Genomic DNA, 11,664 nt, shown 5'->3' on the forward strand with positions numbered 1-11,664 from the left:
CTTCTCCTTTTCTCTCCATGTACTGCATATACCTGCAGCTAAAATGAGAAATGACATTCTGATTTTTAAAAACAGGAAAATTAGCAGACTTTTGTTTGTTGATAAAACCACAGGCTTGTATAACAACATACCATACAGGCCAAGCCATTACCAGAGGGTAATTATATATTTACAGAGTCAGAGGAAATAGGGAGGTACTTAAGGAGAAAATGGTATTTATAGAGTGGACACATCAGCCTGGAAAACCAGCTCTTCTCACTTCTGTGTCTTGTATGTACTGAAAAGCATTTCGATGCTAATGCGCTACAACATCAGAGGCATCAGATTAAACTCAAATTTTTAAAAAGTGTCAGCTTCGTAATTTGAACACCAGGCAGCAGAAACAAAAGAATTTCTTTGACATGTACAGCCAGTGTTAAGTATTCCTTTGAAAGGCGTTTTTGGCAGATTACGCTGTCATTAAGTTGTTAGAAGTGTTGGCAGTGTCATCAGCAGGAAGGAAAAAAAAGCAACCAAAAAACGTGAAGTAGGTCTCAACGTGGCAGCTTGCAGTTCTGCCCATAACAAAATGACAGCGTCTTAAATTCCCTATGAGCACCATCGATGCATGCTTCAATGAGCTACTTTACTGTAGAGCCATGAATATGTATGTAACCCACCATACAAATGCCGCATTAGATTTATGCAGAGAAACAGCAGAGGCAAAAGCAAGCTGTCATGCCGACAGCTATTTGTGCTAAATCAAAATGAGAAAAATATTTAAATTTGTTGGGATACCTACAATAAGTGAAAATGTTTGAATCACACACAAAATATATTTTTGTAATTTCAAAAATATAAAGTGTTATTAGTCCCACATTCCGTGTATCCCTTTATTACGACTGCCATGTGCGGTTATCTTTTTCTAGTGTATATTTGAAAAAAAAAACAACCTTTTAATACTTTAGTAGCTTTTGAAAGAAGACCTATTTTGCTCATTTTCCAGCTCCATATTTTTGTTCTACTAGAGTAGCTTTGCACAATTTAGAGTTCAGAATAATCCCTATTTATCTGATACTGGGCTTTAGGGCAGCCCTCTTACTTTAAGGCTCATTATTTGGCATTTTGGAAACGTAATCAATCCACGGTATATAACAGAAAGTAAGGAAATGCACAATAGGTCACCTTTTAGAAGAATGTGATGCTCATACAAACTAAGGTTTGTTACACTCTCCGTTCCTAAAAGCATCTGCATGCAAGGAATGAGCAGATAAGGTGTCAGAAGCTTATGAGAAACCACTTTATGGAGGTCACAAAAGGTCAAATTATGTATTTGTTCTTATTAAATACTGATGGGGTGGGGAGGTTAATATTTTCTTATAAGCCCTCTCAAAAGAAAATGTATTTTTCAACTCAACCCTATGTCTTCAAAAATAACTCCAATATACATTATTGAACAGTCCTTGACTCTTTCAAGATTTTACCCTTCCACGAACCATGAACACTGTTTACACATCCTCACAGCTCAAACATGACCACCAAGCCCTGCAAATCAAATTCTATCGTAATGACGCTCATAATAAGTCATCTGAACCTCACCTAATCGGCCAAAGCTACACAATCAAGCATCAAATGAGCTTCGTGCTACAGGTCAGAAGGAAGGTCAGCGTCCACTTATGGGCTAATCAGTGGCTGTAATTTTGAATCTGCGCACGGTTTCCTTCACAGCAGCAATATGTGGACTAAATGAGACATCTCAGTGCATTTAAAATCAAGAGTCAGCAAAAACACCTAACGGCTGGATCCTGTGGGATTTCATTCAAATCAGTCGTAGGCTGACATCTGTTCGTCTGTCTAACAACAGTATTTGTTGTAAGACAGACAAACAGATGAATAAAATTCTGGTGAGCACTGTTTGGGTCTTTCAGTTATTTAAGATGCATTATTTGACTGTCCTCTACCTTGATTTTGCAAGCAGGAAGACTTCCTACCAGGTAAATGAAAAACAGACTGAAAATCCACCCACACCCATCTATCCACAGGCTTAAATAACTAAATTCAAAAGTAGCTTTGTCAACAAGGATGAAAAAATGGAATTGTTTACAAATAATAATAATAACACTAAGAGGCTCCAATATTATGCAGAAAGTGCACTGATTAGTTTGGCGACTTCAATAACTTCATGGAAACCTTTTTCTTGAAACAGCCTTATAAGGTTGTTTGTATTCCATCATGAGCTGATTCCTTTTTTTCTCGGCATTACTTTGAATATTTTTTCCGCAATATTGAAAAAACAAGGACAAACTCAGGTGCCCTAAAGGCAGACAATGATGATTTGGCAGAGCAAGACGTGACTGAGGGAAGTGTTTTTATCAGGCACTGTTGGATTCATGTACGGATGATATATAAACAATGACTTTGCTGTTCAAAGTGTGGTGCCAAAGTCATTCCACCACTGGGGATCCAGGCAATGAGAAGAAAGCCAGTTTGCCACAGAGACAGCATGCAGTCAGCCTATTTGTAAATCAAATGAGTTGCTAAATAAAATAGAGCGTGCTTGCATGGTCACTATGGGTTTTCATATCAAATTACTAACATACCTTAAACAAAAGTTATCTATGTTTTCCCCCCTTCATTTCAGTGACCTTCAAACAGATAACCATGAAGCTGATAAGAGTTTCCCCCTAGGATGTTGATGCATTTTTGTAGTCAATTTAGAAGGAAGTATTTTTGTTTGGGAGATAACATTGGAGAGTGAAAACAAAGCCAGCATCTTTTAGATTAAACCACTTGTGTACATATTGACTACATAACTGAAACCAATGTGAAAAATGATTTGCTCTTTAAATAAATAATTATTTAAAGAATATACACCAAGCATTCAAAATCTGTACTCAGCCAAGGCTGGACCCGTAAAAGTTGTTATCCTTGTAAAAAGGAAAAGTTTGGAAGGGTTTAACCTTCGAGTAGTTTTTAATTTGTGTTGCATTCAGTCAAGTGCAACTTCGAAATCTAAAGTAAACACCAAACACTTGGTTTTGAGACATCAGATGAACACAGATCTATAAATCAAACATTTCTATAAAATGTATTCATATAGGCAGCAGATGTTGCCCATATCATACCAAAGACGACTGAAAAGCATGACCTCAGTTTAATTAAAGCAGTGACAGAAAAGCTGTCCAGAAACCACAGATGTTTAATTTGTAGATGAGAAACACTAATATGTACAGTTTTTGATCAGTGTAGTGGAATAAAAAGTACCAGTTCAGCACTGTATCTAAAGAAACATTTTGCATATTCATTTTGCACAAGTATTCGAAACTGATACTTGTACATTTGTAAGAGTTTGTGACTCACTGGTAAATGTAGACTAGTTTTCAGCACCTTTTTTCACCTTTCAGAGCATCAGAGGTTGGATATTAAATTATTCTGACACAATTGTTTCAAATCTGGTTTGACTTGAACAAAGTCTAAAAGCCCTGCTTTTAGGTTTGAACAGGAGACCTTTTTTTTGTCAAAGTGGTATTAAAGTGCAAAGTGCTCATTCATGTAAAAATGTACCTGGTTCATGTGCATTTCAGAGTTTGTCAGATATAGTGCACAAATTCACACAACACAATTCTACCTTTTATGAACAATGTGTCATAATGATGATAGAATTTACTTTCTATCACCTTTATGGCCTTTATAGTAGTTTGATTTTTCTGCGCCATATCTTACAAACACCATAATTAGGTCTAATGAATATGCAAGAAATACACTTTGATTCCCAAAATTTACTATACCCACTATGCAATGAGAGCAGCTTAATACATCCAACCAAGCAGATAACATCTACTAACTGAATGTGCCTTTGGAGTACTGGCTTGCACAACTGTGGCAGCATTTAAATTAGACATAAGGCTAATTTATTTGCAGAAAGTGATCCATCTTGTTTGAAAGTTGTGCAGGCCTTGTATTGGTACAGAGACTTTAGGAAGATCCCAAGAGCCAAATGTACAACTTGGGGCTATGAAGTCTTCAGTGAAAACTGGGTTATGCAGAGTGTAGCTATTTTTATTCATTTATTTATTTGTTTATTTTTTTGGTCAGATATAGGTCAGTACAAAACATTAGTAGCCTGGCTATATATGTTCACATTTTCTAAAAAATAAGATATAGCCATCCTTAACATAAAATTAATCATTGCAATTGTAATTGCGATTACAATGACCTAAACAGGTGAACTGGCTTTTGAAAGTTAAACCAGCAGATATAACCTATACATTCTGCTTTGTCACATATTCTTGTTGCTTTGTTTTGTTGTCTGCACAACAAAGAATAAGTGGTAAGTTCTGCAGGAACAGTGGATGGTAACAATGATGGAATCACTACATCTTTCAGCTGCTCCCTTCAGGGGTCACGAGGGCTACCTCTATCTCATCTTTATCCCTAGCATCCTCTTCTGTCACACCAACCCTCTGCATGTCCTCTATCACTACATCCATGAATTCTCTCCTCCATGTGCCTGGCAGCCCCATCTTCAACTTCCTTTGTCCAATATAGCCACTATCACTCCTCTGCACATGTCCAAACTGTCTCAGCCTTGCTTCTAAAACTCCAAAGTGCTCAATATGAGCTGTCCCTCTGATTTACTCATTTCTAATCCTGTGCATCATTGTCACTACCAACAAAAATCTTAAAATCTTCAGCTCTCCCACTTCTTCCTGTCTTTTTGTCTGTTCTATTGTCTCCAAACCATACAACACAGCAGGTCTCTCTACGATCTTGTAAATCTTCACTCTGGCTGCTATCCTTCTGTCACAAATCACCCTGACACCCGTCTCCAGCCAGTCCATCCTCGTTGCACTCTCTTTTTTACTTCTCTTGAAGATAGGGATGCACTGTCTGTTGCTTTGGATGCCTGACCCCAGGTATTTAAACTCATCCACCTTTGCTCCTTCCAAGTTCACCGTTACACCTGCAACTATTCTGTCTCGCTTCTACTGAAATCCACTCTTATTCTCTTCGGTGCATACCTCCACCTTTTCAGGCTGTTTTCCACCTGCTCCATACGCTCACCACAGATTACAATGTCATCTGTGAGCATCACAGTCCACAGAGATTCCTGCCTGACCTCATCTGTCTACCTGTCTATCAAAATGACAAGCAAGGAGCTCAGAGGCAGTCCCTGATGTAATCCCACACTAACCTGAACCCATCTGTCACTTCTACAGTCTTGCTGTCCTCAGAAATGACCTGCAACATGCTCACGTACTTCCCTACTACTGTACCACTGTTCCTTTCTTGGCACCCAGTCATATGCTTTTTCTAGAGCCACAAAGACAGTGCAACGCAAAAAATCACAGATATGACATGAAAATATTTTAGGTATTGAAAGTACTCAGTACAAAAAATAACGTTTTATAAAGAAAATAATTCTTACTTTAATTAATTTTGCCGTTAATAAGTTGCAGTTCTCACCGTTTAGCAGCAGCTGCTGAGATGACTGACAAACACTTGGACCAATCACGGTTGAGTTCCTCAAAGTGCAATGACGTAGATTGCGCGACGCCATTACGTAACTTGGTAGAGCGGAAGCGCTAGTAGACGCTGTATTTTCTTCTTCTTGAATGGTGCTCTGTTTTGAAAGGTACAGTTTGGACATAATTTAAAAAAATAAATCACAGTAAACGTGTAGTAATGCCGACACTTGTATACAGTTAAGCGAAGCCGAGGGGAGTGGACTTTAGAACATGTTTTGCTGTTTAAACATTATTCTTATGCTATTAGCAACGAGCTAAGCTAATAGGGGATATTGAGTGTTCGAGGGATAACAGTTATTCTGATTATTGGTAGCCCTTCTCTTGCTTTCGGTTTCTACTGCCCATCACTTACATGTTTCTTATGTCAGGTGTCATCATGTCAAAGCAGCCGCTGGGAAAAACGCTGCTGAGGAATGTAATCCGACACACGGATGCCCACAACAAGGTGCGTTTAGACTCAACAAGTGTTTGTAAGATGAAGGTGGAGGTTTTTTTTTTTTTTTATGTGCACTAATCTATTGATTGATTACTTAAAGCTTAAAGTTGAGCTGAGTTGATGATTTGTTTAAATGAATGCATTGCTTCTGTTTGGTCCTTTAGGCTTCCTTTCCACAACAATTTAGCAGGAAATATTATAATTTTATGTATTTTATTCAATTGTAGTCAGTTGTGTATAGACGCTGTCACAGTCTGTATGAGGTCAGACAAAATAACTGACTGTACACTGCAGCTATAGTCTATCTTTAACCTGTCTAGGAACAAAATTACAAAGCTTGTACGAGAGCGATACATCAAGCCCAGTCTCTGCTTGCTCAGATTAAACTCTTATACAGCAGGTATAAAATACCAAAACAAACCAACTATGTTGAAGTAGGTAGGTTAGCCCACTGATTGGCAGGATTTCTTCTCTACCCACGCACAGGAAGGATAACATTTGTAAATATTTGTATCATGTGTACACTAATGCATCTCTGTGTTGTCTTTGTGTGCATGTTGTTGTGCAGATCCAGGAGGAAATTGAAATGTGGAAAATGCGAGACTGGGAGATCCAAACATCCCAACGAAAAGATTTTTCAGATGCAGAGTTTGTGAGGTAAATACCTCAATTTAATTTGATCTACCTAAACACAAATGAAATCACAGCACTTTTGAATCTTTGTAATGCAGCTGTCATTTTGATTATACATTGACTTGATGATTTAAGGATAATGGTTGTATTTCAGAGGACATATGCACTGCGACCGAGTGTCAGATCAACGTAGAGACTTTAACCGAAGCAGAGAGCGTGCCTCAGAACATGATGACAGAGAGGCTCGATACTGGACTCGAAAACTGTATGAATTTGAGTCCAATGATCCTGACAGGTACTATACAAAAAACAAAACATAATGAAGTGGCAGTGGTCATGTGCTTCCAGTGTGTAATGGAAATGCTGGAGTGCTACATCAGATGAACTAATATATGTGATTTCATATATTTCCATCACAGATGGGGACATAGTGGGTTCAAGGAGCTTTATCCCGAGGAGTTTGAAAGTGATGGGTAAGCAGAAATTTCATACATACCAAATGGGTTATTATATATTCAAATAGATATTCAGACTTTAAAAGGGCACTCATGCAATTTACCACATTTCCATGGAGTTAACCTCTCAACCCTGAACCTTGTAGTAATGCAAGACCAACTGATACCAGGCTGAAGTCTGTTACATAATTTCATTGTTAACAAAGTAGCAGAAGTAAGAAGAGACTCCATTATGAGACTTGCCCCCTGCACTGAAAAAAGGGTACACCCATTAGATCAGGGGTGGGCAACTCCAGGCCTCGTGGGCCGGTGTTCTGGGAATCCATCCTACCTGGAAAAACATCCTACCCAATGTTTCTGCGCATGCGCACAAAACCAACGCCGAATTAACTTCTTTTTCTCTCACCCATCCGGAATACTTCTTATGGTTAGGGGTAGGCTTAGGTTTAGTCGCAACTCACCGTCAAATTATAATACAGGTAGGACGTTTTGTCAGAGTAGAATGGTTTCTCAGAACACCGGTGTCCCTGCAGGTTTTAGATGTGTCCTTGAACCAACACAGCTGATTTAAATGGCTAAATTAGCTCCTCAACATGTCCTGAAGTTCTCCAGAGGCCTGGTAACGAACGAATCATGTGATTCAGGTGTGTTGACCCAGGGTGAGATCTAAAGCCTGCAGGACACCGGCCCTCGAGGCCTGGAATTGCCCACCCCTGCATTAGGTAGTTCATTAACTATTTAGATTTTATTAATTACCTCAACATTTGTCAAAATAATTGTAATTATGAGTTGTAAATAGTGTTAAAATCAGGTTGTGACTTTGATTCCAGCACTTTCCTATGCTACAATATTGTTTGGTGTGTGATTTTTAGATGATGATAATGTGTCATTCTTAAAGAAAATTTGTGCATATAAATTACATGTTGTTGTCATGAAATTAAAATGTTTTTATGTGGTGTTACAGGTGCATAAACACTACAAATGAGTCATTTTGTCTGTTTTTAAGCAGTTGCTAGGCCATTATGATGGCATACCTCTGAAACAGATAATAGCCTTCGAGGACCTGAGCTGTAACTGTGCAAATTTTGATTGCTCCTGATTGTGTAAGAGGAGCTCACAAACAAAGATTTCATGTATTACTGTAAAATACTTTATGCACCTGGTCAGATGGTATTAGCATCCCAGCATTATTGCTTTTGGGATAAAATATTCCATCTAGTCATTTAACAAAGCTGGATATTTCAGGCAGAAATACTGTGACCATAGCTGTGCTAGATTTATGATATGCAAGCTTCATTTCATTTGTGTTTGTAAAGATTTTACCCTGAACTGTCTGACCACTTTAGTTTGGTGAAGTATGTTGCTAATATTTGTACACTGGCATCAAGCACTTTTTAAACACTTGGTCTTCTAATTTTGTTGTTTAATAGTGGTTTGCAAAGAGCTCACGGTTTTGCTGATATTTGTAGGAGTATTACTGGTAAAAAAAAAATGAGGGGAAATGTGCAAGAAATAGTCAGATAAAGTATTTTTAAAAAGTTGAGAATTTGAAAATTATACAAATCCCTATAATTTACACCCATGTTGATATAGCTGAGTGAGGGGGCCCAGTGTAAATAGCTGCTGTGTAACTGTTCTCACCTGCGTGCAAATAGTCACTCTAGTAATAATGGGTTATTATCCAGATTTAATGGATGATGAACACACAGTATTTTAATCTTCACACAGCCTCAAACATTCACACCTCCATGATGTTAACATTCTGGTTATTAACGAGCTTCCTTGTTAATGAATCTCTACCGCTCATACTTTCTTTTAAAAACGAAGAGGTCTTCAAGTCAAAGCTGAAATAAACTCTAGGATTACATCGTAAACATTATGTTTCTAAGACTTTACAGAGAGCTTCTTTATAGTAAGCCACAGAAGAGATGGTTCTCTTTGCTTGACTGATCTCCACATCAAAAACCAGTATATTTCCCCTTTAAGCCATTAGATCATACTTCTATTCATACTAGTGGTGTCTTTATATTTATTCTTCTGACTTTGTTTTACTTTAGTGAAGAAAACAGTGCCAAAAAGAAGATGAGCCATCACAAAATGAAAAAGTCCAAGTCTGACACAGAGGCATGCTTATCAAAACGGTCCAAAAAATCCTCACGGAAGAAGAAGAAAAAAAAGAAGAAAGGTGAGGACGGAAAGCGTAAGAAAGTGGACAGTTCGAGCAGTGACTACAGCAGCGATGACAGCGGTGCTACAAAAGACAAGCAGAAGAGAAAAAGGACTAAAAGTCGACATAAAAACAAGAAAGCTTCAAAAGCCAGAGGAAAAGACGTGGACATCAGCACAGAGGACAGTAATGATGAGATAAAAAGGGAGAGGCTGTCACACAGTCGCAAAAAGCGAAAGCACGATTCGCACAAAGACTCCGACTCAGGGCCAAACTCAAAAAAGAAGAAGAGGAAAAACTGGAAAGCAATGGGTGAGGAGAGCTCGGACAGCTCTGCCGACTGAGGTGCGCTGCTAAAAACTGATGCACAGTTCAGGTAACGGCCACTGAAACTGCTACAGATTCCTTTGTTGTTCCTAACTCTGCTGAGGGCTTTTCACTGCAGGCATCTTCTAAATTGCACTTTGTTTAACATCAACAAACCTGTGGTTACGGGTCTCTCCGTGGGCGTCCTGCGTGGCAGAAGCTCATCACCTCTGCAGAGATTCGAAGCACACCGTACAGCAGTACAGACAGCAGGGAGCATGAAGAAGGATGATAGGGTAGCAACCATCTGTCTCAATAGGTATCTTGTGAGCTGCAGGCACATTGATTGATCGACTCACCTCTGACTGTCTGCCTCACATAGTGACCTTCTGTCCTCAGATGACCAGTGTTTTCATTTTATTTATAAGGAAATGCGATTTGAATAATTAATTCCGATGGAATATGTATTTTATTTTTTTCATGTTTTGCAATTTTCACTCTTTGTATAAAGCGTGTTGTCATAAAATAAACATCTATTTTGCATTTTTTAAAATTATATTTAGTGTTTAAAATGGTGTATTATCTGTTTTTAAAAGAACAAGAAATGATCATCCCCGGATTTCTCTAAAACCTTTAATCCATTTAAACTAACAAGTACTGCCTATCCACTTAAAAGCTGACATGGTTCTGACAGTACAAGCCTAAAGGTTTATAGATCTGGGCAGAAAAGCGTGAGGGTATTTGTCTTCCTGTCTAACTTTTCTGGAAATGTTCACATTCTTTTCTTATTAGTTACAGCAAAAACTGTATCTGTGTGAATGACATTGTGAAGGGGTCATAAATATGCCATCCGGAGAGCAGTTCTAACTCAGGGTTTTAATAACATACACACTGATTGTCTTGCATCCACAAGGGTTTAAATGAGTTGTAACAGATACATTATTTATAATGCCATGGGTGGTTCCTGTTCTTTTTTTTTTTTTCTTCTGAAAGTAAAGACCAGAATAAGGACATAAACCTTACACTTAAAAACGCATCAAGTTGGCCTCCCTCCCCACCCCAGCAATTTCCATATAGCACTTTATTTTCCTCTGTCACAGAGCTCCACTTTTATACTATTAAAAACACATCAGTGAGCCACACCGTCACTGGCAGACACCTCCTTTCATTGCACTGAACGCTGGCATCGTCGTTTATTCTGAATCATTCCCACATGCACCATTTTGCTGTAATAAATACTCATTAGATAAACAATTCGCTGCTGAAAATAGTCCCCAACATATATACTGCTTCCTCTGGTTTCAGTAACATTAGCAAAAACTCCACCGATGAATTGTTCTCAGAAAACGATTTACCGTTTTTAAAAAATGAAAATAAATTTTCGTTATACAAGAGCTACAGATAAAGCAATAGAGGTTGTTGCCATGGGATCTGTAACAACAGCCTTAAATTAGGAAATTATTCTTTAACTTGAAGGCACGTGCATGCACGTACGTTGAATCTAAGCAGGCTGCAGTATAAAGGTAAGTACAACCATTGCTCTTGTGTGCAACATGTTTGAATCCCAAAACAGAAAAATAATGAGATGGCAGTGTAAAAGTAGCTGGCTTCTGTTAATAATTCTTACTTCAATATTTTGAAATAGTAGCTGGCATATATATATATATATATATATATATATATGCTGTACCATATATAAAATTTTGCATTTCCGATGAAGAGGTCTTGTGATTCTCTTGATTTGTTGAGTTGTTTGTCAGGAGGGTCTCCATGGACTAACATGGATCAAAGACCTCGCCACAGTCCTGTTGTTTTTTCATGATACCAAAGACAGACTTTCAGACACTGCTGCTCATGATCAAAGTGAGTAAGTCTAGTGTTTGTAGAGCTACTTTTTGACTGCTATAGAAGTCTTGTCTGTGATACTGTTGAACACAGATTGTCCTGTGTGGTCTTATTGTTTCTGTAACGTTAACACGGCACCTGAATGTAAAAGAAAAATGCAAAGATTAAAAAAGGACGACTCACTAATGCCGTACACAGCTGACACCACTTTCATACATCACTCCTGAAAACCACCGTTCTACCCATATCAACACCAGTCTGTGTCCAGACTGGTAAGAAAGAGTAAGCTTGTGCCATCTGTGTATTTATAGATAA

General features: G+C 38.2%; 1 protein-coding gene across 1 annotated transcript; it reads left to right on the forward strand.

Moving 5' to 3' along the window:
• Positions 1-5,492: 5,492 nt before the first annotated feature.
• Positions 5,493-10,060, forward strand: nkapd1 (NKAP domain containing 1). The gene is made up of 6 exons (XM_040008685.1): positions 5,493-5,614; positions 5,876-5,952; positions 6,512-6,600; positions 6,731-6,871; positions 6,996-7,049; positions 9,089-10,060. Exons 2-6 carry the CDS (start codon positions 5,884-5,886, stop codon positions 9,540-9,542), a joined length of 807 nt encoding a protein of 268 aa, XP_039864619.1. The 5' UTR covers positions 5,493-5,614; positions 5,876-5,883; the 3' UTR covers positions 9,543-10,060.
• The last annotated feature ends 1,604 nt before the right edge of the window (positions 10,061-11,664 follow it).

This window comes from Simochromis diagramma, unplaced genomic scaffold, assembly GCF_900408965.1.
Source record: "Simochromis diagramma unplaced genomic scaffold, fSimDia1.1 OVJJ01000344.1, whole genome shotgun sequence".
Lineage (NCBI taxonomy): Eukaryota > Metazoa > Chordata > Actinopteri > Cichliformes > Cichlidae > Simochromis > Simochromis diagramma.